This window comes from Nilaparvata lugens, chromosome 4 (assembly GCF_014356525.2).
Source record: "Nilaparvata lugens isolate BPH chromosome 4, ASM1435652v1, whole genome shotgun sequence".
Taxonomy (NCBI): domain Eukaryota; kingdom Metazoa; phylum Arthropoda; class Insecta; order Hemiptera; family Delphacidae; genus Nilaparvata; species Nilaparvata lugens.
Genome location: NC_052507.1, coordinates 46,983,014 through 47,010,352, shown reverse-complemented (window position 1 = coordinate 47,010,352; position 27,339 = coordinate 46,983,014). Strand labels below are relative to the sequence as shown.

At 35.3% G+C, this 27,339-nt stretch overlaps 1 protein-coding gene across 14 annotated transcripts in view; it reads left to right on the top strand.

Moving 5' to 3' along the window:
• LOC111054967 (homeobox protein prospero) overlaps positions 1-27,339 on the top strand; it is a 134,702-nt gene that overhangs the window by 74,312 nt on the left and 33,051 nt on the right. For 11 of the 14 annotated variants that reach the window (XM_039427579.1, XM_039427577.1, XM_039427580.1 and 8 more), the window contains one exon: positions 7,043-7,102. The exons of 1 other annotated variant lie outside the window; for it this stretch is intronic. In XM_039427579.1, the coding sequence (XP_039283513.1) occupies positions 7,043-7,102 (60 nt within the window). Of the gene's footprint in view, positions 1-7,042; positions 7,103-22,809; positions 23,320-27,339 lie in introns of those variants that run through there. 2 more of the 14 variants (XM_039427571.1, XM_039427583.1) reach the window with 2 other exon arrangements.

The following is a 27,339-nucleotide window of genomic DNA, read 5'->3' as shown; positions in this document are numbered from 1 at the left end:
TCAATAGCCTTGGCGGAGATATATCTCCATTTTGCTTGAGCAATCTACATGATTTAAATAATATTATGAGCATCACTTTATCTTGTATCGTATGTGAGTGTCTCATAAGTTTGATTGCATATACGGTACATCGTGTATTTTGTTGAATCACAGCATCCACTTCACTAAAACACCAAAATCATGTACTTCTTTCACATTTTAAGTTATTACAATGAAACAGAATAAAGATAGTTGAGACTTTTATCTCACTTTACGTTATCCCATATTGAAGATACTTTTTTGAACAACTATGACAACAAAATTATTGTAATAATTTATCAAATTATAGTAATTATTGTCCTTTATCATACCTCAGGTCCTTATCACATCACTAATTATTACTGGCATATCGGGGACGGGGCTTCGCTCTCGAGTACAAAAGCATAAAAAATGTATTACGAAATAAGAAATTATAATAACATTCATACAGAAATGCTCCATCTAATGACAGTAAATTGAGATTAATTCCCAGAGGAATGCAAAAATTTCCCTCACAAAGGCCCAATAGCACAAAAGCCTGTTAAATTTTAATCCTGATTAACTTTACGTGAACCAAATCAGAGAAGACCATTTCAAAAAGATGGATCTACTGGAATTGATCAGGATTGAAAATAACCCGGCATTTTTGCAACCGGCACTAAGTACCTGATTGAATGATTACAAAAGTTCAACAGCTCAGTCATAATTTTGACACAGTCCCACACACATGAACTCGCTCACTCACTTCATCACCAACAGACGACGAAATAATTATTATCAGATGTTTTTCCAAGGATGAATAATAATTATCCTTTTAATGTCCTTCAGCCAGTTTTCTCGGGGATGGGACCTAGTGCAATCGAATCTTTATATTATAAATCTACTATGTTCCGAATCTCGTGAGAATCGTTAGAGCCGTTTTCGAGATCCGGTGAAATACAAACTTATAAACATCCAAACATCTAAACATATAAACAGAAGCTGCTCGTTTAATAGTATAGGATAAGAAGATAGCCTTGTTTTTGTTTGTTATGTACAAGAGTTTGTTATGTTATGTTTGTTATGTACAAGAGTAAACGAGCACTTCTAATCTCTATAATAGAAGTCTCAGCCTAACCTCTGTAATGACTCTATATTCATCAATCTATATTATCACCTTCTATATCATCCAAGCAGCTACTCCACATACTTCAGCTTGTTGTATACCGTAACTTCTACCTTTTTTGTTGTTATTGTAATTCATGCTATGAAGCAATGGGAATAACATCGTCCCACACTATTACAGTAGGGGAATGCTACCACAGGTGGGAGTCAAACTTTCCCATAAGGAACAGTTCGTTACTGAACATTACTTGCTCACTTCCTGTCAGTTGTAGACAATTATACAAAAGAGAAACAATATTAAGGGAATAAACAAGTAAGTTAGTAAGAACAGCTTGTATGGCAATGAAATTAACAGCTGATACTTTCCGATCGTCACGGTCACCTGAACTTGCATAAGTCCAGATGTTTGAGCACTCAAGAGATAGCAATAGCAATAGCAATATTCAGGGCGAGTAGAGGTAACTCAACCGCGACCTTCACTGCCTTCCAAACATGCTAAGGTGTAAACAAGGAAGTAAACTGCCTGACTGTCCAAAACACCAGTTCTAATTGGCTTTTTAGCATGCAACAGAAGCTGAAATTGAGAAACTGGTGCTATGAGTCCATCTGTTATGAAACTCAAAGGAAAAGATATCCTCTATTACTGAAAATACTTATTCCAAAAATTGTAATTGAACAGTTTCTTGAAGACATCCAGATTGTGATTTACATCATTCCAGTTTTACTATTAGTGTTCTTTGAGATTCTAAAATCATAATCTTCTAATTTTCATCAAATCGATCAATCTTTTAATCAGCTGTAACTAATCTTTTTCGTTGCTTGTTTTTTCTATTAGTGTTCATTTTTCTTCTTCTTTTCCATCAAGTAATAGAAAAAACTTTACTTTCGAAATACAGTGTAGAAAATTATTTTAAGGAAGAGATATGTTATAGCTTCTTTGATAATATTTTTTGCAGATGACAATTAGGGTGTCCATGGTATTATTGGAACATGGTTTCCTTTCAAACATTTAATTACAAATCCGAGAAGTGAGAAGGAAAATCTTTATTTTTTTAAAGGATGATATAATTAATGGAAAAAATCAATTCCACTGTCAAAAATTAGAAATAAATCTCAGCTCAATTTACTAAAGTAGTTCAATCATTCTCATTAGCACATTTCAGAAGTTACAATTGTGCATAGTTGTGCGCACAAGAGGACCACAGACACGTCGAGATATCAGGAATGTCGTAACAGACAAGTCCACCAGCAGATTCGAATGTACCTAGATAACAATTGGGATGAAATGTCATTGTGGGCAACGAATAAGGGAAGAATATTTGGGAGTGGGTGCATATGATAGGTGGCGGAGGGTGGTCAGGTGGAACAGAGGAGCCTTGTTTGTGGTCATGAGGGGTTTGTGGGGTGCAGGGTGGATGGGAAGGAGGGGGTTGGTGCCTGTCCAGCAACGATATGCTTCCGTCGGATGGAGCAGCCCGGCTCCCCGGCTCGACTCTGCTGCTGTGAAATTAATTTCTTTCGATTCGACGAACAAACAGAGAGACGGCCGTGTCCGGGTCCGGAGCGCGCATTTTCAGTTTTCTGCTGTCGTATTAAATAACGCAGCAGTGGACAGACGCTAACTGGACGGATGGTAGGGGGAGCGATGGTTGTTTGAAATCTACGGGGACTATTTCGGCGGTCGGAGAACTACAGGCTGGAGGAATCGGTTTCCCCTCCCCTTTCCACTCCAGCACCGGCCATGTGTGTCCCCAGGGGAGGGGGGGTTGTTGAGCGAGAGGCGGCAGCACTCGATTTCCAAGTAAAAACGAAAATGCCGCCCAAAGCGACGCTCGGTGATCCAACCAACGATGACTAGCAACGAAAGGGGTGAAAGAGCGCACAACGCGAAAGAGGAGCGCTGGCAGCGGGAGGCGGGGGTGGTTCTCGCTTGTCCGGTGTCCAGTAATGTGAAGAGGACGGTGTGTGACAGCAAAACAGCGCGATCAAATTTAAGCTTCACAAGGGGCCCTCCATATCGACCCCTTGGAAAACGCCGTGCATAGATAACAATCGGCCAAGCCCGCTCGTTAATTATACACCGAGGCTAATGTACACCGTTCCTCCTGTCCACATATGCACACTCACATACAAGCAAACAGCCTGTGCTCTGCTCTTCAAACAGAAATCATAATCTGCCAGTGCAGGGCAGGGCACGGCGACGACATTTTTAATGCATCTCCGCGTGCAAAACTGCACTGCACTCGCTGGCTTCCTGCACGGCTTGTCCCCCGGGGCCCGGGGCCACAACCCAGTTTAAGCCTCACAACTGCACCAATCCCCTTCACCCCTTTCCGCACCTGCATCGCCAAGCAGCCTCGTGTCCCTCACTCGCACACATACACAAGCTCACTCACATTTATTTTCACCCAACAAGAATTTATTATTATCGCTCTTGTGTGTTATTTGCAGCAGTTGCATTCAGGGAAGACTCAAAGTTCGGGTGCTTGTTCATCCAGCCCTTTTAGCCAAAATGCATCCATCAAAATGTCCCCTTCCTCCGCTTTTTATCTCGTTGCTGTTGACATCACACCCGCAAGAATAAATTGTAGATGATGTACAGCAAAAATATGTACCACCAAAAAAAGTATGGCAATTTTTCGATTGTGGCATCTCGATTTGTGATATTTAGAATGATATTAACGATATAACATTTTAGAATCAGGAGAACCATTACTATCACCGGAGGTGCACGGAATGCAGATGATTCAACAAATTTTATAATGAGTTTGTGCAATACGGGCTAGTGATCCACGTGAATCACTGCAAATAAATGTTTGCATTAATTTCTCCTTTAAAATTCGAGATTAAGTTCATACTAGTGTCAATTATTTACCTCTTGATCAAAATCAATCAAACATATATTCAGATTAGCCTTGTTTCTAGATTAGCCTTATTGAAAGACTAACTAAAAATATCCCAATTTTGCAAACTCTCAATAATTTTTGTCACATAATATTTCACAAAAAATTCATTGCTGCTGTCTATGTAGATTTAAAACGTGTATTTTGATAGATGTTGAATGAGACGTACAATATCAATAGCTGGACAAATTCTCTCCATGACTCTGGATATTTCCAATTGAGAATCTAAAGGCCGAGTGGCTAATCTGCAGCATTCAGTCTGCCTCTCACTAGCTAGTCATCCGTGGAAAGGCCAATGAGACGAGATCATCTGTAAGGTTTACGATATGAATGTTGACTCAGAAGGCAATACATGTCGGCAGAGACGCATTTCATTTTCTGCATATAGTGGGCTCGCATTCTTCCTTTTCTAAATCATTAGCATCATAGTTCGAGTCATTTACGCTCTTGCTTGCACACTACTTTCTATAGACCTGAAACATGTTAATAGTCATCTCCCATCTTGCTTGCACATTGCTTTCCTGCAATTCGGTATCGTGTTTAGAGTCGTCTCCCATCTTTGTTGTACACTGCTTTTCTGCATTTGTGATACATGTACAGATTCATTTTCCGTCTTGCTTGCACACTGCCTACTTCTCTGCAGCATCGGAGCTCATGCAGCTCTCTTCCTACCTTTAGTCTAGTGCAGAGCTGAAGCAGCAGTGGGCTCTATTTTTGTTTGCCTTGCAACGCGATTGCACTCACTAACTTCAGAAATGCATTACTCTCTTTAGTCTGTGCATTGACTGCACTACTTGCAATGTGATTGGCCCTTGCATGGACACACAGACCATGATGATGATGATGATGATGTTTAGGCCTAGACTAATCGTCGTCATCAACATCACCTTTATCATAATCATCGACACCATCATCATCAGCAGAATCATCAACCTAGCCCAGGCGAGGAATAATATCGAATGGAAGAGGATAGATCAAGCAGCTTGGTAGCCTTCGAGAGTGGATGGCCGACCGGCTTTATTTGCAAACCGGGAATAGCCTTCTTTCATCGTAGAGTCGAAAGCGCGCCCTTATATGGACAAACGTTGTTTTGCGCATCAATTAGACTTGCTTGGCCGATAGGCCTATTCCGCCTGTATTGATGCAATAGAGTGGTCTTTTCTCTATAATGCAAACTAGCTCTCTTGCAGATGCAACATCGAATCGTTATAGCAGGGTGGAAAGTTGGTAATAAGCAATGCTGTGATCAGGAGCTGCTACATTATGCTCGAGTTCAAAGCAATCAATCATAGTTGAACGAGGTATAGCTCATTGAAATGATGTTTGAATGAGAAGTGTCTTCAATTGAAGACATTATTCATATCATGCGATACCTGCTACTGTATTTATAGATCTCCGAATTGATTCATTCACAGCATTCGTATATTTTTGGTTCTTTATGCTTGAAAGGAAACTATAGGTAGTTAGTAAATTAATTCGTTTCTGCAAAACATATTTTCATTAGAATATGATACAATTCTAGTCTCCTCTGAAGCTTGATTTATTATTTTATTATTTCGACTTACGAGACGGAACTCAACATGATGAAAATATTCAAATATCATCTTTCATGAATCACGTAGCTTCCAATTGCTAAATTATTCAATCGAAACAATAAGCTCTAATCCATTACTTTCATCGATTTTATACTAATTCCAGAATGAATAACAAATGACATATTCTGATACTTTAGAATTCAGCCTCACTCTCTACTGATGTGAATTGAATCAGTGACCTTTTTCTATAATAAATTAAAAGGAGAGCCCAGCAAGCTCTTCTCATACTCAAAACAATAGCAATATTTAACTGTTAGATTTAAATGGACTCAACAAATCTTTTGATACTTTTAATAAGAACTTCCAATCCGTATCTCAGTTACCATAATATACAACTAACAGCTACCATCGCATTCATTACTATAAATTAATGTTTATTCAACTTGTTCCAGTCTATTATAACAGAACAATACACATTTCTTCTAGATGGTTTGAGAAACCAAAATCATTATCTCTCATTTCCTATTCACATTCTCCACGGACGTTTCATTTTTCTAGTGAGCTGAAATTGCGAACGAATAATGCACCAGTGATGTGGATGAGATCGGGAGGAAGAGGGAAAGAAAACGACAAGGGTTTATGAATAAAGAGTGGAAAGACCAAGCGAAGGCTCGACGTCGGTCTTACTTTTCCTTTTTCTTATTCTTCCCCTGCTACTTATTCGGTACCTCTGTTCTTTTCCCACTACTTCTCTTGTTCTTTGTGGTCTACTGGTGTAGTCGAGGCGAGCTGTGTCTTACTACGGGGGATCATTCCAAGTGGAAGAAAGGAAAAAAGCCAAGACGAAACGAAACATCGGGGCCTTCCTCCTATCCACCGCGCGGCGTTCCCCAATAGAATCTCTTCTGCGCTCTGCTGCTAAGATGTCTCTCCTCTTTTCTTTCCCCTTCTGATCACTATTTCAACCCTTTTTCACCCTTGTTTTTCGCTAAGCTCGAGCTTCTCCACTTTTCCACCTAGATCCTCCTCCTTCTCCCTCCTCATTCGTTCTTCTTAACTACTTTACGTTGTGGCTGGAGGAGTGTGAAGGACTCAGACTTGAGGAGAGCCTATGCTCCTGCATCGATTCCCTTTCATCATCTTTGTCGTCATCATCATCAAGACCAGCATCTTCATCAAAGAAAGAAGTAAAAATCAATACTACGTTCTCTGTGTGGTATTCTTCTGAATTACACGCGTGTGTGTGCACGTGTGTGTGCGTGTGTGTTGGCGCGTGTGCAATTGAAAAGGGAGTAAGATTCCGAATGAATGTTGTAGGCCTATGTTCCACTTTTTGTGAAACAGTCAACTCACAAACGTTATTGCTTCCTGACTGATTCTATTGCCAAAGTCAAATAAACTGAATGCATATTGTTTCTACAATTTTCAATTTACTTTAAGTAAATATGATTGAATTTTCACAATTTTTATTTCTGTTTACAGATAAAAACGGACTTTAACTGGAGGAAAAGAGAATTCACGATTCCGGGAATAGGGAATAGGGTGCGTTTGACTTTTTCAATTATTTTTACACCAGTGTTTATTGTTCAATCATCCTCATCCTGTCTCATGAAGCATTTATTGAAATTTTAAACTAATAGAAGTTTTGAAATCGCTCAACCATTTCACATTCATAACTGGTATCGTTTGTTCAATACACAACTAACATAATTTCTCAAGTTCACTGGGTTCATATATGTCTACACAAACGTACTATCAATGATTCTCAGAAACTGCATGCAACCTTTGGGAACAAGTTGTATTATCTCATCAATTCTTGTCATGTTTTCATATCAATGACTGACTTTTCAATCCTAGATTTTTCAAATTCTCATTTACTCCTAGTAGTAATATTGAATCTCACATGTTCAGTCAATAGTTTCATCAGTTGCTCTTCTATTTCAGTATCATTATTCCTCATCTTGTCCATGTCATGTTGCATCACATTAGTATGTATTTATTAATTTTCATCTTCAATAATTCTACTCTCATCTATAATTTGTTTTGAATATGACAACTTCTATCATGATTTTATAAAATACCCCATAACTGTATTCCATCGAAATTAGGAACTTTTCTTTAATATTTCTTATAACAATCAGATAATAATAATAATATCTTCACAAGGACTATCTTATTATTTTATCTACCAATGTTATTACATTAGTCTCATTTGTATTGCAAATAAATGGAATGAAATGAAATATTCTACCATTAGTTTTCTAAACTAGATGATCTAAACATAGCCACCTAGCCAATACACATTGATCACTAAACATTAGACACATTAATCAATCATATCATAACCAGGCGTGAAGTTTTTGCTTCAGGCAACACAATGTCAAGTGATGAACTGTAAAGAGTTTTCTAAACAATAATATTTCATGGAAATGATGTTCATTACGATATTCCAAGTATAGGTCCTCTACTTATTGCAATCAAACTTCTATTCTACATTTTTTGGTATTATGAACGTTATTTTGCCTATCATAGGTGAATCACATTATAAATTAATAAAATTATTCAATTCATGATTATGATTATCCATGAAAGGATGATCATCATCTCAATACAGTCCAAAAACTATCTTTCTACTTGATCAGGATTGAACATAGTAGCAAGTAGCTTGCAAATTGATAAATTGAGTCAATTGAAACTATAGACGGAGACATAAGAATCTGAGAAATGAGGATTCTTTCAATGTCAAATGGTAGGCTTGACTAGTGATATATGATTCAATACGAAATGCTTTCGTTGAATAGGTAGACAATAATTTTTATTGTCCTTTAACCTTTGGACTTATAATCTCTATTCATCCTAATTAATTAAAATTGAAAAATCAATACATGAGCAGTCAAAACAATCGAATTTCTCTGAAACAATCAAGTTATATCGTATAATGCTGAATCTTTTTGGTTTCCAACAATATCAGCTCAAACCGTACCAGAGACCAAACTTGTCACGCCATGTTGGTGGAGACGGAAAAGCCCTCAAGGATGAGGGAGCAAAGCAAAGAAGTGGTGAGCAAAGTGAAGAACGAAGTTGAGGACGAGGGGGCAGAGACAAGGAAATCCCGTCTTTGCACGTGGGGGAAAGAAAGGAAAGGAAAATAAATGTGGAAGGGTTGTGATGCATATCACGAGAGAAATGATTATGTGAAGAAGTTGAGTTGGAAGAAGTTGAGTGGGGGGGGGGGTTGTGGGTGTATGAAAGCGGGTGGTGATTATGATGATGAGTGAGAGAGAGTCGGGTGTAGGGGTGTGGGGAGAAGTAGATTAGAGTTCACGTGAATGACAAACACGCAAAGATTTCCTTGCCAATATTATCTATCCATCGTGCCTGGAATCGATTGCACAAGGGAATCTGTTCAAATTCGTCGCTTTTAGTTGATCGCCTGATAAGCTACAGTTGAGGCGACATTGTGCGTCACTCAGTCGAGTGATCGGACAAAAGTGTTAATCTTGCTTAATGGCTGAAGCCACCTGAAACCCCGGGGACTCGGCCCCCATTCACCTGCAAGCGACACTTTTCTATTATCAGTGACAATCACCGACCTCAGGCTGCAAATCAGCGCGCCAAGTGCTTCCAAACAGAATTCAGCTCACTTGACGGCGACAGCTTCCAACAATCAACATAGCTTGCGCTTCAATGTTGGTAATCTCTCAAGCAAGAATAACTCCCTCAATATTCCTGTACATTACGAGTTAGCAAGAATAGCTCCGTAAATATTCCCGTTCATTATCAGTACTAAAAGAACATCCATTTCCACGCCTGGAACAAGCATTGCCTCTATTCTCATTAAAAAGCCTGCTAGGTTTCTGGAATGAAAAATAGCAATCTCGGAAACGAAAATTACGCAAAATATTAGTCTCAGGAGGAAAGTAGCAATTAGAGCTTGACACTTGTCTCACTTAGCTCGATTACCTTGATAATAATTCTAATTAAATTCACCGGGTGATAATTTAATATTTGATCAATAATGATAATTTATAATTCAAATTCAATTCATTTCATAAGTACAAGTTATAATAGTCTTGATTTCAATTAATTCATTTACCTAACTTGTAAACTTTCGTAATTATAACTAACGAGTATTATCAACTTCCTCAAATGTATTGTTTGAATTTTCAAGATAATTTATTTTCATAAATCGATGAACTTTTCAGAGTAAAATAAATTTCACAGCTTGTGGAATCATTATAAAATTTATAGTCTGCACGATTTTTGAACCAGAAGTAGGAAGTAAAAATCTGGTGTGGTACTAACACTCACACAACTTTCCTTGCTTATTAAACTGTGAGCCTCATTCTTAAACGAGAATAATTTAGAGGAATAACATAATGACGATTGGCGGCAACATATTTGAAACTACGATCAGACTACTGTATATGTGTATATATAATTGTTTATATATAAAGTCGTCAAAACAGCAGTTCTACAAATGAAATATCTCGACTATGTGCTCTTTCTTTCTATAAACTGCTCTACCTACCTACCTACCTCATGCACGAGAAGAAGTTTACAAAGTCCATTTCTCAAGGACGGAGTGGACCCCATGAGTTTCCAAGGAAAAGACTCATGCCAGTTGATGGAGCTGATAAATAACTATACAGAGTATTAATTTGAAATAAATCAGTCAACTCATTTTTGAGAAAATCGTGAAAAACATGGTTTTTAGTAATTATCCTCCGGTTTTCTCAAGAATATTACGGAGCTCCAGCAATTTTCCCAGAGATGAGACTCATGTCAGTTGATAGGGCTTATAAATAGCTATCCATGGTATAAATTTGAAGAGAATCATTAGAGCCGTTTTTGAGAAAACCGTGGAAAACATGGTTTTTTAGTAATTATCCGCCATTTTTCCGCCATTTTTAATTGAATTTTATTGAATTTCTTATTGTCCGGTCCTCATGGTATAAGGACCTTGAGTTTAAAATTCCAAGTCAATCGGTTGATTAGGAATGGAGTTATCGTGTTCACAGACATACACACATACACACATACACACATACACACATACACACATACACACATACACACATACACACATACACACATACACACATACACACACACACATACACACATACACACATACACACATACACACATACACACATACACACATACACACATACACACATGCACACATACACACATACACACATACACACATACACATATACACACATACACACATACGCACATACACACATTCACATACACACATACACACATACACACACACACAGACAAACACACAAAAATCATGTTTTTGGACTCAGGGCACCTTGAAACGTATAGAAAACTTGAAATTAGGGTACCTTAATTTTTTTTGGAAAGCAATACTTTCCTTACCTATGGTAGTAGGGCAAGGAAAGTAAAAAAAATAAAATTCTAATATGTAAAGTCTCTTAGGATTCCATAATGAAGGTACTCGTCAACCGTGAATAGCTGAGATGACTCTGAATACTCCACTTTAATTTTTTAAGTGTTCTGGAAATACAAGCCTGAAGTCATGAAACACGAAGAAACATATTTTCCATTTATCTTACAATTTGAAAATAAACCCAGCTTGTCTTGATGAATAGCTAGCTACTACTTCCAGCTCATCGTTTCTTCGGTTTTTTCAAGCTCTCTCAAATACTAATACTAATAAAAGTGTACTCTTAACTTTTAATCTTTGCTTGCTGCTTTCAAAAGGAGATGACTTGGCAGTGCCCTGCATCTCTCTGCGGTCTGCTTGCTCCGCTTAATTGTCTCACAATTCAACAAGTCTTCTTTTCGTAACAGTCAAAATTCCTTAGAAAACAATCTCCAATCATTCTTAGCAGCGGAGCATCGTGCTCAAGGAAGGGTGGATAAGAAAAAGATAATGGAAACAATGGAAATCCTCGGATGAATAGGTCTGGAATTGAGTGCTTATCTCTGAAAATGGATATAGGAGAATAATCTGACATCAAAATATCAAGAAGATCGTAATGAAAACGTAGAATTTGAATGAATTGGATTCATATTTACTACTCTAATTGGAAAATCTATTGAAAGAAAAAATCTTCAATTTCTATGTTATTGGCTATTCTATTTGAACATTGCTGCTTATCATCAATTAATTTAATCATATAATGTCACCTAGGTTTTTGCATAAATACTACTTTCCACTTTTTAGTTGCTAAATCCAGGATTCCAAATTTTTTTAACATTACAGACAATTTTTATCCTACTATGCTGCAACATAGAGAGTGAAAATATAGTTCACATAATACTCCTAAAAATGAGATCCGGACATGGATGTTTCTTCTGTCTTTACTTCGTAAAAAAACATCACCGTCAATGTCAACTTTTTAAGCATTCTGGACTTTTTATTATGATCGGAAGTAATCGAGCAATGCACACGGTATCAGTGAAAATCAGAGCACAATGAGAAATCAGTACAACACAGGAAAGAGTGGCTTCAAGGCCGGAAGAAGCAAGAATAATAACAATAATGAATCGACGGTAATTTGGTTCTTTTCCGGGTAACTTGATTGAGTTGAATGATTAAAGGGACATAGGGTGATAAAAGTGGTAGAAGAGGTATTTCGGAAGAGGGCGTAATTAGCAAACGATGGCGTGATAGAGTATAGAAATATTGCAGATAGAATATAGAGATATAGTGAGTGAGAAATGATAGGAAGTGGAAAGAGGAATTGTGAAGCGGTGGGCGTCAGGGAGTCAGGAAGTGGAGACACGCCGTGAGGATTCGGTTCTGGAGGATGGAGTTCGGGGATATATGGGATCGCGGAAGTGGAAGTGGAAGTGACCTTGGGCAGGGAAGAACAGTAGCGGGTGAGGTCGCTGTGGCACTCCAAGGGAGTCGCCCTGGTCTCGGTCGGCTTGGCAGCAAGTGCGAGAGAGTGCGACGTCCGAGAGGTTGGAGGGAGAAAGAGTTGATCGGAGTATGTGTAGAGACGAGCGTGTGATCTAATGATTGATAGGAAATAGTTTTGTGAGCGAGAGAAAAGCTTCGGGGTTCTAACTTGACAGAAAGAAAAATAAAATAATTTTTATGTTGAAACAAATCATACAATATTGAAGAAAATCTCTTAATCTAGCAATAAATATGGAATAATTCTCATGGCAGCTCTTTAGATGATTATGTTTCTATAAAGTAATAACTGAGATTACTATCAGTAAATTTAATATTATATTAAATATTAAATTATACATGACTACATATCTTTCTTGGAACTATGAATCAATTGAAAATATTTATTCCTATTCTAAAATAAAAATATTTGTTCTGAATAAATGTATTCTCTTTTTTGAAACAAGGTTTAACGATGTTTTCTTCATCTTCCATGCAGAAACTAAAAACCGTTGTATAGATCAGTAATATTATATTTACTCCGTAAGTAGCTAAATGACTGAGTGAAAATTAAAATGTATCTTACTGCTAAACGATTTTTGTTGAAATATCATAGTTAATTCATTAATATTAGAATAGGGAACACATATGAATAAATCATATTCCAATTGAAGATTTGTGACCAAAGGCTTCATGATTGGTGATAACTTTTTGATAAATCAATCTCTCAGTCAATTTCTCAAGGGAAGCAAATGCTGCTGGTTGAGCTCGCTGAGGTGTTAGGTAAGCGCATATCCTGGATCTGTGCGAAAGGCAGAGCCCGTGATATTGTGGCTGTTTAGTTTCTGCGGTTTCCGGTTTTCTGGCCGGGCGGGCGGGCGCTGCCTTTACTCGTGAGAAAGTGCGGTATCGTCTTGACTTGCAACTCGATCCTGATGTTCATTCTCAGCTCAAACTCTTTCTCAAGCTCTGTCTTCCTTACTCAACCACCATTTCCTTCACTGTATAACCACTAAACTTGTATTATCTGTCAAAAGGAGCAAAGATGCATTTGTCTTCTGAAAAGGTCTTAGCTACTAGCAGCCCTAGTTGCCTCTTACCTGAAAACTTTGAAAGTTGTTTGAATGATCTTAGACAAGGAAAGGTGAATATAAAAACACCGATTTTTTAATTTTCCGTGGGAGTGAAGTACAACAATGATATCTTAAAATTAATTCCTTCTCTATAATGAAACTTACAGGCTATATAGGCCATTATGAAGAAGTAAATTTGAAAACATTTCAAATTAGCCCGTCTTTTTTCTCTGCTCTTCAATTATTAGTTCAACTCATTTTCAAACTTTATTTCATAAAGGGAATTCTACTCAAATAATAGTGTTATTATTCCTATTTGAACGTTTATAACAAAAATCTTAAATTCTTAGTCTCCAAAATCATGCAATCTTTGATTAATTTTACACTTTTCTTTGGAAAATTTACACTTTTCAAATTTGAAATACGATTCACTCCTGTTCAAAAGTCAAGACTGGCAACCATTGTTACAAATTTCTCGATCAGAGCAAGTAAAACAATCAGATTCTTGTCTGACATATGAACTGATTTTACAATAACTTTGATCATTGGGCTGTATGGATGTTGAAATCATCCATCATAAAACCACTGGCTAGTTATTAAATAATGAAGTTTATAAGAGGCAGGAATTATTTCTTAATTCAAAGATACCTTGCCAGGAAAAATTAAAAATTGAGAAGAATTAAAAATATATACTGCAAACATGATTATTTCAACAGGATAGGTCTACATTGTTTTAGAGCGCTCTCACATTTCAAATCGAGTGAGGAAATACGGTAATTGAAACACAATACAACACATTAGCCAATCAAATAAAAAACAGACCTATTGCGGGAGGAGACTGAAACAAGTAAGGGTTGAAAAAGGATGTTCTTGGTTTGTGTTCTAATTTATAATTATTGTGGCCATCCTGTTGTAGTTCTCTTAGCTGAGAAAGCAAGACCAGCCTTTAAGGAAGTAAGAAGCTGGGGTGATGAGCGTAGATTACACGGCCCCATTTATTCGGGGATAAGGAAGGGGATGGCACATGATGAGGAAGAGTTTGATCATCTGGAGAAGAGGAAGAATTGGGAGATCTGTCGAAATTCTAATGGAGCAATAAGAGGGTTTAGATTGTCTCTCTCCGACTGGGAACTTGGTTCCCCGTCTCCTAGTCAATACTGCTTCCCCTCGTCTTCAATGTTTGCCTTTTAAAAGCCACTGCCAACTAATGAGGAAACGGAAAGGAGCACGGCCAGGTCCCCTGTGCCACCACCCCCAGTCCCCCTTGGCACCAGCACCGGACAAGTCTCATTGAAGTGCCATTAATTGCCTCCTTACTGTCAGCCTGTCAGCATCCTCAACTCGACAACGCAACGCATCTCCACATCACTACCACTTGTTATTTGTACTCGAGCACATATTACTATAACTAAATTAGAAATATCATACTTGTACATCTAAGTAGCTCTATATAGTCTCTATTACAACTCAGAAAACACTTGCTCTGCTATACCTATACAATTCATATGAAGTTAAAGTTTTGGTCCGTCAATCCGCTGGAAGTATCATCTTACAACGTTTGTCGCTCATCTCACTTGATAAAGATGCTTCCTGCAAACCGATTATCATCTTCAATATTATTATCGCGCTGGAACACTACTTGTTATGACGCTTATGAATTCTGGTCCTAGAATTCCAATTGACACATCCTGTCGCTAGGCAATTGATGGCTCAATTTGTTAGTATCTTGATATGCTCTTTTGGAAAGAGAATGCTACAAGTGATTCCATATAATTTTCATATTGAACATTATAAGGGATATTAATCCATTGAAATTCATACCAAAAATTAAATTTGAATACTAATAAATCATTACTTCTTATATCGTTCTTCCTCATTATGTGATTATATTCAACATTTGAGTAATGAAATTAATTATCTTTGAGAGATCAATAACAGTAAGAAACTCATCTTTATTTTTATTCAAACATGACTCTACTCCCTAATATTGGAACAATTGTTCTCTTATTGATAGCAAGTATGCAAGTATAGCAAATGAAAGTTTGAATAATATTAGTATTTAAATTCAATTTTTGAGTTCCTTAAACATTGTTATTTGAATTAAATTTTTGAGTTCATTGAACATTGCGAGTTTCCTGCACATTTGAATTATCATTTTGCCTGAAATGGAGCTCTAGTTTTCAAAAAATCTCTTATTAAAATCGAATACTTTAATCTCTCTTTCATGATTCTGTAGCCCTGATAAGCTCGTACTAACAGAACGTTCACGCTCGTTCCTCAACCATGGAAACTACTGATTATTCCTCTATTCATTTCACGGATATTACGGAGATGGTGTGGGGTTGAGAAAGACGTTTTCTAAGACGTTCGTCTTGGTAGATTGAATAGACTCGTGCCGGTTGGCTGCTAAGACGTGTGCACGCGTGTACATCTGCTAACGGAAAGTGCCAAGTGCAAACGTCTTAAGACGTTTCCTTTCGTTTCTTAAGAATAAACACTGGAGGGTGCGGGGTGAAGCGATCCGTATCGAAGAAACTCCAACGGTCGTTTCGGAGTTTCTCAAGACGTTCTCGAACAAAGGAGCGCAGTGGGGCAAGTCTTTTTTCTTTTCGCGGCAAAGACTTCTTGGCATTGTGGCTTATGCCCAGCTAACCGACTGGCTTAGGGGAGTAATCTTTGTTACCTGTGAGAAAGTACTACTCGCTATGCGACCGTTACGAGCAGCATCTTGGCATCATAGGGGCATATTGTGAGTCACTGTCGATTTCTTCCTTCCGGTTTTGAAAGCCCTCCTTGAGTGTTCGAAGGCTACCCTCCTCGGAGCTCTGTGCTCTACTCCTTTGTCAGCGACCCTAGCCCAAGGAGAAGAAGTCGACCCTCTCAAGATTTCTGCCAAGATGCCGCGCTGTTGTCACTTTATGCCTTTTTGCCTTGCCAGTGTTGTCGGACTTGAAGTCGGTTTCTCAAGTCCAACTGCCATACCGAAGTCGTTCCATGTCTTGAAACAAGATTAGTATGCATTACTTGGAGGATTGTTGCGAAATATCACATGCAGCCAACTCATTAATGTATCAATCTGTTAAACCGTGCATTACTAACCATTATAACTTCAGCTTGATTCTTGATTACAACACGAAATACGTGTCACATACTATATATAGTATATTATACTTGTAATAATATTTTTATAATGGTACTTCAATAGTAATATATAGCTAAATAGATATTGATAATGATAATGAATGAATAATACCAGAGCTTCGAATCGCATAGTAGTGCTCAAAATGTAAGCCAATCACAGTTCTCCCATAAAAAATATTTTGTTTTGAAAACATTAATTCTTCGAAATATAAATATTAATTCATCAATATAGATACAATATACCTCCAAATAACTGTGATTACAGTACTATTTTTCTAAATTTCAAATGGATATAATTGATAAATTATAAAATAAAAATTGTCAACAAACAGGAGCTCAATATCATACTTTATTATATTTATGCACGAAATTTTATAATTTTATAACACGAGCTTCTACTGTTGATATTCTCAGATTCATCAAATGTAATTGAAGACGTGAGCCCGGGCCTTAGTGCAATTTCTTTTAAAAGTACTCCAATTAATGTAGACGAACTACTATATCATGAGTTTGTGTTTTCATAATATAATTCATTATTAAGATTGGAGCCTATTTCAAAGCTACTCTAGAATCTGCCTGCTTTCTACTTATCTTACCTATAACTAATGTGTGGTTTGACATGGCAGAGTGTTGCCAAAGATTTTCGTAAGTTTGCAGCCGAAATGTAAGCTTTTGCGGTGACAGGGAGGTGCGCGTGCGGGCGTGCAAACGTCGTCTGGATTATCGCCAGAAAGTGCATGCAAACAAGCCACGTCTCAACGGTCTGCATTGTTCCAATGGGAAGCATCCATGTTATTTAGAATGAATGCTGACAGTTGTAAGTGAATCTGACTATCATCTAACATGACACATCACCTAGTCAGCTTGTAAACAACTTGGTCTGATTTATGTCTCCGCCTACTGGTCCATTCAAATGGATTTCGGGCTCTAACCGCCCCCGGTCCCGCTGCCGGCGGCAGCACAAACCTTCTAAGAGCCACATCTAATGCAACACAGGCATTGTTGTCGAATTATATCCATTAATGCCTAGTTGAAGAATCTCGTCTGACTCCCACATGCAGCGCTGAGTCCATTACTTGGCCAACTGCATATGTGTCCATCATAATTTGCACGCAAGAATACACGAAATGTCAATTTTGTTGATAGTTGCAGGGAAGAGACTGGCTGTCTTGCCTCGTAGAGTCCACTTACTTATCAATGACTTACTTGTCTTCTTCATCAGTTCTACCTTTCCACTCACAATCTATATAAATAAGGTTGAATGAACAATCCTATCATTAGGGAAAAATTGAATTGAAAGTTTATTCTTCTCTGTATGAAGTAGTTTTTAAACGTACACTAAATTTTTATTCAAAAATATTCTATTGGCATAGTTATTCCTGATTAAAGTTGAATATTTGCTGCTCCATTTCAATATTGGATCAAAATATCAATAAGTGTACGAGCCTATTAGTATTATTGTAATAAAATATTATCGAGATGGGATACTTATATTATTATTTCTATGACAACCGCCATATTCAAAAGTCGAGAGTGTGTTGAATTCAGAAATATTTTAAATGAATAAATCAAAAATACTGTATATTTATGTTAATCTATTTTTTTGGATGATCATTGTGACTTAGAGTAACTTTTTGATTACTTCCACGTCGATTCCATTCATCATTAAATTTTGAAATTAAAAAAAATTTACTCCTTACTGGCTTTTTCAGTCAGCCAGATGCAGTTTCTGAAGTCTTTCCCATTCGTTGATTAATATTAACTTATCTAGCTGACGTAATACAAATGACGTATTTTTGTTAAATATGTTTCAACTCCTATGTCATAACATTCCAAAATGACTCCAATAAAACTGATTAACTTATATCCACAGGAAATCCTGTTTAAGTGTAAGCGCCCTGTCAAGACGCTTGCTCCACTTGTTTTAATTGCACAGCCAATTGTGTGACAGAAAGGCGTCACTTTTTTCTGTGACCGAAAAAATTAGAAAGAACTGAAAAAAATTGACGCGAGCAATAGTGCGATCTTCCTGTTTTTGTGTGACAATAATTGACCAAATTGGAGATGAGTGTGTGAGAATGATGATGCTCTTTAAACGCATGCGATGTTAGGAGAAAGCCGACCTACGAAGTGGCAAAGTTTTGTGTGCCACAAATAGGGCGGAAGGAGTGAGAGGGCCAAGGAGAAAAAGGAAGAGTGAGTGAGAAGGGATGGAGCAGCATTCATACGCTACGAGAAAGGGTCCTGAAGAGAATAGGCATACGACAGTACGAAACTGACAGAGATAGCTGAGGAAAGTGAGAGGAGAGTTGAAAATTCTACTAGCTGTAACAAGGAGAGGAAGTGCAGATGAAATCACCCACTGCAAACTTGTTAAGACAATTTGTAGGTTAGTTGCCATTTGTATGTGTGCGTGGCACTTAGCCTTCGTAAGTGGTCCGCTGGTTAGCTGTCATTATTACTAAACTATCCGGCTGCTTTAGTAGCAGCTCTCATGTGTGACTTCACACACGCATACGCACGTTGACAGCAAACATTTAACTGCAATATTAGTCACTAGTGAGACATGAAGTCTCTTCAAAAGTTTTTCCAAACGACTTAATTTATAACATAATAATGAGAAAACATAAAGAGTCAAAAATTTTTTCATAGGGTACTGGAAACTTCCTTCACCAGGGTCAAATTAGAGCTTTTTCATTTTAACTGGATAATTGGTATCATCTCCAGAGAGTTTTTTTCTCATGGGTGTAATTTGACTTTATCGTTATCCTGATAACTGTCATAGCTTGATACAGTCTGTCTTGATGGAGTGTAATTTATTTGTTTATTTATTAATGTAATTTTTGCTGAATTGAATTTCATGGAAATAAAATGTAAGAATATTTATATCAATATTAATAGAACCCCTTTTCCATAAATAATTAAAATAATAGGGTAATTACATACAATCTTATAATATGGAATATATAGCACAGAATATGAAACTATACCATCTCAAATGAAATCAACCCAATTCATATTAAATTGATAAGTAAAGCCAAGAATATGTCATTGTAAAAAATAAAATATTCAGAAGATGATTACAATTTTCTTTGAGTATCTTGCATCGTTGAATACTCATGGTAATCGTTTTGTGGTATACTCAGCCACTGTATAAAGACTTTATTTACTTTCTGGCTCTACTACGTCATAGCAAAAGATGGCTTTTGCCTATCAATCAATTGAATTTCAATGGATCTTTGAATGAATGCTGGTTGAGAATGACATTTGAATTGCTGTAAGAACAAGGAAACAAACGAATTGGAGTTAGAATAATTGTCAATCTATTATCAATGTAACGACTGTATGCTTAGTTGCTCTATTATGTTTTTCAAGAAATACAAAGCGAATGATGTCAATACAGCAATCATCTTTGAGAACTATTTGGGAATTATCTATTTACATTCTTTGCAAACAGTCATTGAATTACAAGGCTCTTATTAAATTCGATTGCTTGATTAGAATAAAATATGCATATTGATAGGAATGGAAATCACCTACTGTATTTTGTTAGTTACAAGAGACTAGTCTCTGAGAAGGAAAAGTAACACATATAATTATGAGAAAATTCTATTATATTCTATCGAAGGTATGATACTTTTTCTTATTCTGAAATCAAACTGACTAGCAACAGTTTCGCTCAGTTCAATTTATAAAAATCTATGATAATAAAGTAATTTCCTTCAACTCAATAATCATTGAACGAATTCATAGATTTCACTCCCATCAGTTGAACCATAAAAATGTGATTCTTCAATTCTATAAAAATAACATTTTTTATGTTATACTAAGCTATACACTATCAAATAAACAAGTTGATCAGTCATTTATACCATGTTAAAGAGAAAATTTTAAAATAGACAATCAAGAAGAACAAAGCTAATCAATTAATTGTAAAAATAATTCCAACATAGAATATAGCAGATATTAAGCTCATTCATTTAGATTGGGAACGAAAATTATTATTCATTAGAATGCAGCAATGATAGAAATTCTCTGTCAAGTTCATTACTCTCACAATTATTTTTAGAAAATACAGATGGAAATCAACATTTACAATAGAAATTTATTGAAACGGTGATGAAAATGCTTCCAATATCATTTGTATTGTTTTGCAAATGGGGCTTAACTTCAACACATCTAAAAATAATTATTTACCAATAAAAGTGAGATGTATTCATTATTGTAAGTACTCTGAAACAATTCTGTTTCAAAGGTGGACAAGGATTGAATTCAGTGATCACTATAGCTGGTTAATTGAGAATCACTTTAGTAGTACAAATTTTGTTTTGCAAATTTAAAATTCGATTTCTATAACATCTTTCAGCTCTAACAATCATAATTGGATCCGAATGACTGGATATTTTGTTTCTATTCAATCATATAACTGTAAAACAAATTCCAATTATTGCACAGAACAATCGAATATCACTCTTGCTCTCTGAATATTTATTGTTTCTGTTTTAATAACAGATATGCATTTAATACAATATACTCTATTAAAATAATAAAACCACACCAAATACAGTATCGAGAAAAGCTTTCCAATGTAGAGACTTATCAAAATTTCATAAGTTGCTGAATTGGAAACAATTTCAATTAGTATTTCCCATTATTGTGCATTCTGATACATCTCCAGTTACCGCGAATGAAGTGAGAAAATGAGTAATCTGAATTAATTGAAATGTGTAGTATTCTCATTACTTGATAGGACTTCCCCTATTTGTTGACCGAGCGAAGTGAGGTCTAAGATTCAAGTCGACGGTTTGGCATTTCTCTTAATGTTTAAATGTTTAAATGTTTAAATGTATAAATGTTTAAATGTTCAAATGTTTAAATGTTTAAATTTTTAAATGTTTAAATGTTTGAATGTTTAAATGTTTAAATGTTTAAATGTTTAATGTTTAAATGTTTAAATGTTTAAATGTTTAAAGTTTAAATGTTTAAATGTTTAAATGTTTAATGTTTAAATGTTTAAATGTTTAAATGTTTAAATGTTTAAATGTTTAAATGTTTAAATGTTTAAATGTTTAAATGTTTAAATGTTTAAATGTTTAATGTTTAAATGTTTAAATGTTTAAATGTTTAAATGTTTAAATGTTTAAATGTTAAATGTTTAAATGTTTAATGTTTAAATGTTTAATGTTTAAATGTTTAAATGTTTAAATGTTTAAATGTTTAAATGTTTATGTTTAAATGTTTAAATGTTAAAATGTTTAAATGTTTAAATGTTTAAATGTTTAAATGTTAAATGTTTAAATGTTTAAATGTTTAAATGTTTAAATGTTAAATGTTTAAATGTTTAAATGTTAAATGTTTAAATTTTAAATGTTTAAATGTTTAAATGTTTAAATGTTTAAATTTTAAATGTTTAAATGTTTAATGTTTAAATGTTTAAATGTTTAAATGTTTAAATGTTTAAATGTTTAAATGTTTAAATGTTTAAATGTTTAAATGTTAAATGTTTAAATGTTTAAATGTTTAAATGTTTAAATGTTTAAATGTTTAAATGTTTAAATGTTTAAATGTTTAAATGTTTAAATGTTTAAATGTTTAATGTTTAATGTTTAAATGTTTAAATGTTTAAATGTTTAATGTTTAAATGTTTAAATGTTTAAATTTTAAATGTTTAAATGTTTGAATGTTAAAAGTTTAAATGTTTAAATGTTTAATAACATATACATAACAATAACAATAACAATATCGACGATATACAAGGTTTTTTTGGGAATTTTTTATTTCAAGGATAATATAAAAGGAAAAAGGAGCATTCTTCATACGCCAATATAAGAGTAAAAATCAGACTATAGAATTATTCATCATAAATCAGCTGACAAATGATTACACAGATGTGTGGAGAAGCCAGTCTATTGCTGTATTTCCATAAGGTCTATAGTTTCAATCAGGTACTTGTGGATGAGAATACTGCGTGAGGTCTACTGTTCACATAACTACTAGTATAACTATTCAGTAGCTTCCAAGTCAATGCATAAAACAGATTTCTATTAAATGATCCGCATCTTTATAAAGATAGACCTCTTGAAAAAAGCAGCAATTGAGTATTTCTTCAATCGAACACATAATTCTAAATTAGAAGCTCATAACCACCTAATAACTATAAACTACCCTTATATTGGATGAATGAAATATGAAAAGTTCATGCATTCTTGGACTTCATCAATCTAGACTTCTATCAATAATGTTGCAGTTATAATACGCTTAGAAGAACATTTCTGAGTCCTGCATACTCTAACTATGGTTGAAAAAGGACTTTTTTTTCCGGATGGTGATGGAGTGGGAGAAGCTCTTATCTCTTTCGACTCATCGTTCACTGTTTTTATTTTGCAGTGAACAGTCGTTAGTGTCATGTTTAGGAGTGAACTGTGAGATATGTCAATGTTATTTCATTATCTCTTTTCCTATTCTCTGAGGATCGACTCTATATTTGTTGGTTCGATTGTTGAGTTAATGGTGCTTGCCATGATTTGAATATAAGTGTGTGAGTGGCCGACAATTTCGTAGAAAATCTTTTCTAACTTTCCTCCCGACTTGAATCAATTCCGAGATTCATCTCAACCCAGTTCAAGGATTATTAATCTCTACTCTGAAATTTTGACACAGTAAGTGAGAAAAAAATCAATATTATTTTTATACAAAACTATTTAGTGAGTTATTCGATTTGATTTCAAATTTATAAAAAAATCAGCACAACCAAATAATATACAAAAATCATTGGATACTAGACATTTATTTTCAAAAGCTCTTTATTGACTGAGCGAAGTGAGGTCTAAGATTCAAGTCGACGGTTTTGCATTTCTCTTTATGTTTATATGTTTTTTGTTTATATTTATGTTTTTATTTTTCGCATTTACAGAGAAACGCAGCAATCATGACAGGCATGTTCCTTTTTGAATTTCGCGTCGTCTATAGTCTGATTTTTACTTTACCCTACCCTATTACTACCCTACTACCTTTACTACCCTATTATAATAGGTAAGGAAAAATTAAGATACCCCAATTTCTAACTTTCTATACGTTTCAAGGTCCCCTGAGTCCAAAAAAGTGGTTTTTGGGTACTGGTCTGTATGTGTGTGTGTGTGTGGTGTGTGTGTGGTGTGTGTGTGGTGTGTGTGTGGTGTGGTGTGTGTGTGTGTGTGTGTGTGTGGTGTGTGTGTGTGTGTGTGTGTGTGTGTGTGTGTGTGTGGTGTGTGTGTGTGTGTGTGTGGTGTGTGTGTGTGTGTGTGTGTGTGTGTGTTGTGTGTGTGTGTGTGGTGTGTGTGTGTGTGTGTGTGTGTGTGTGTGTGTGTGTGTTGTGTGTGTGTGTGTGTGGTGTGTGTGTGTGTGTGTGTGTGGTGTGTGTGTGTGTGTGTGTGGGTGTGTGTGTGTGTGTGTGTGTGTGACTGTGTGTCTGTGTACACGATATCTCATCTCTCATCTCCCAATTAACGGAATGACTTGAAATTTGGAACTTAAGGTCCTTACACTATTTACCGATTTTCTCGAAAACGGCTACAACGATTTTGATCAAATTCATACCTAGAAAAGTCATTGATAAGCTTTATCAACTGCCACGAGTACAATATCTGTGAAAATTTCAGGAGCACTGCACTATCTATCCAATGTTTGATTTTAGATTCCCAATTATCAGGCTTCAGATACAAATTAAACAAAAAATATCAAGTGGAAAAGATTGAGCTTAAAAATTTCTACAATTAATGTTCAGTTACATTTTCACCTAAAATTGAAAATAAGCTCGAGATTCGAGAAAATAAGATTATTCAATTGCAAACTGTTGATTCTATTAAATCATTCACTATGAAGAGAGACTTTGTGTGTCTGCAGCGTTATTGGCCTGTCACCAGCTGGCTCAGATCTTAGAAAAGTAGACTTGAGATGCGTGGGAACACTATCGTCAGTTAGTTAATCAATTTTCATAACGGCAAGGAAAGTTGTGTGAGTGCACCACACCAGATTTTTACTCTTAAATTGGCGTATGAAGGAGGCTCCTTTTTCCTTTTATATTATCCTTGAAATGCAAAATTTCCAAAAACCTTTCATATACGTCGACGCGCAATTGAAAAAGGAACATACCTGTCAAATTTCATGAAAATCTATTACCGCATTTCGCCGTAAATGCGCAACATATAAACATTTGAACATTTAAACATTTAAACATTTAAACATTTAAACATTTAAACATTTAAACATTTAAACATTTAAACATTTAAACATTTAAACATTTAAACATTTAACATTTAAACATTTAAACATTTAAACATTTAAACATTTAAACATTTAAACATTTAAACATTTAAACATTTAAACATTTAAACATTTAAACATTTAAACATTTAAACATTTAAACATTTAAACATTTAAACATTTAAACATTTAAACATTTAAACATTTAAACATTTAAACATTAAACATTTAAACATTTAAACATTTAAACATTTAAACATTTAAACATTTAACATTTAAACATTTAAACATTTAAACATTTAAACATTTAAACATTTAAACATTTAAACATTAAACATTTAAACATTTAAACATTAAGAGAAATGCCAAACCGTCCACTTGAATCTTAGATCTCACTTCGCTCGGTCAATAATACAACCCGTTCAAAAACATCGAACATTTTGAAAATGTATCTTTCCATCAACGTTGTAGACAGTTGCAGCCAGATCTGATAACAGCGCTCCCACTCACATTCCAGGACTACACGTCACGGTACGAGAGGACAGAAAGCTCTACGTTCATTTAGGATTTTTTCTAGACATTTTCAATTGATAAATTATTTCAATTTTTGAGAAAACATAGCAACAGGTCAATGTTACTTACTGAGCGCGAGGTCTACTGTCCACAGAACTACTAGCTCATTACAGTAATTTTCGGATTTGATCCAATTAACAGTTTTGAGACAACATTAACCTAAAATGAAGTATTACCTTATTATGTAAGAGAGTTTACATCTTGTTAGTCAACAATCCTCTTCCACTTAAATTATGAAATCAATCCATTTGATACTGGTCAACATATCACATTGGGGATTTTCTCTTTCCATTCTACCCAACAGGAAAATAGATCCAATTATCATGAGTATCCTCCTGACAAATTCTATATGTAGAGAGAATGAATTATTTGCTTGCCATTCGATTATAACAAGTCTCTCAATTTTCTCGTCAAATTCATTATTACCCTAATTCATAATATTATTCTTAAATACGTTTCATCATGAACAGGGAAGGGAGGAATTATCAGTTATTTTGACCGAATCATATGAACCTTTATTGACAGCTTTCGTAATCACGGAAACAGGCATATTGTCGAAGGCTAAATTTCCAATAATACTTTTTTCTATTGAGGACCTGGATCTGTATGTGTCATAAGATTTTTTATTTAATACGGATAATTTCTCAATAAAATGTATTTTATCATTAACTTTTCAAATAGTAAGTAGTACTTCAACAAGTTCTTCAACTTCATCACATGGGTGATAGATTGCTTATTAAAACACATGTTGCGCCTAACTTTCAGGTCCCACGTTACCATAAGCACACCATGGTAAAGCAGCACCCATAAAGCCCCAGTCATTCAATTAAGTGTTTCGTTAGTTACATCGTGATAATTGTGCGTGTTGTATACCTGTGTAGTGTAGTGTGTAGGTGTGCTAGTGTACGGGTGTGTTCACCTGGAGAGTGGCCTCTGTACCGTGACTTACCGGAAGTTATCAATGGTAGTCCGGTAGCCGGAAGCTCTGTTTCCGCAACTTTCTTTCATGAGCACATCGATCTAACCATCTAATCTTCGCGACCCCTTTTCCACCCAAATTACTCCGGTTTCTATCTAGAAATTAGAATTTTCCCATACGGAAGCGCAGCTCCCAACTGTAGGGCAGCAGGTGCTATATGAGCTGTGGTCAACTTACTCATGGCAATCAACCCTTACTGAAATTCCATCAAAGTCACTCCAGGTTCTCACCTGTGGAGCTGAATGTGTCCAGTGCAAGTTATTGAAGCAATAGTTCATGAATGGAGTTGTGAATAAAAATACCATTTCCAAGTCATTCTCAGTGTTGATCTGAAAATTATACTTGAGAACGAATAAAACACATAAATTTCAGAAACAGAAAATCAAATTATCAATAAATTTTGAAGCTATAGAATGACACGTATCGTACATATTTTTAAAATCTATTTTCTGCATCTATTAACTCATTCAAAAATCATCACAAATCATTCAAATTGATATTACTTTAATATAATAGCAGAGTGTTTTATTCAATTGCGATACTCTCAGCCAACAAACCTCAATCTTCCAAATGTGATGTTGGATAAAGAGTACAACTATTAGGCTATTATTATTTTCAATCTTGAAAATTTCATCTGACTAAAAATTATTCATCGGTTGAAACACAACGTTCATAATACCAGAATACTTGAGTGAATTATGCATGCTTATTTGCATTACTGTTATTCACCACCCTTATTTAACATGAATCAAATGCCCTGATAAATGTAACTTTCCCTTGTTGAATTTACATCATCAGATTCTTGTAGAAAATAGATATGTTGAAAGTCATTGTAAAACAAAATTATTCCTCCAACGGAGTATTTCTTCCCTTATTGACTATAGGA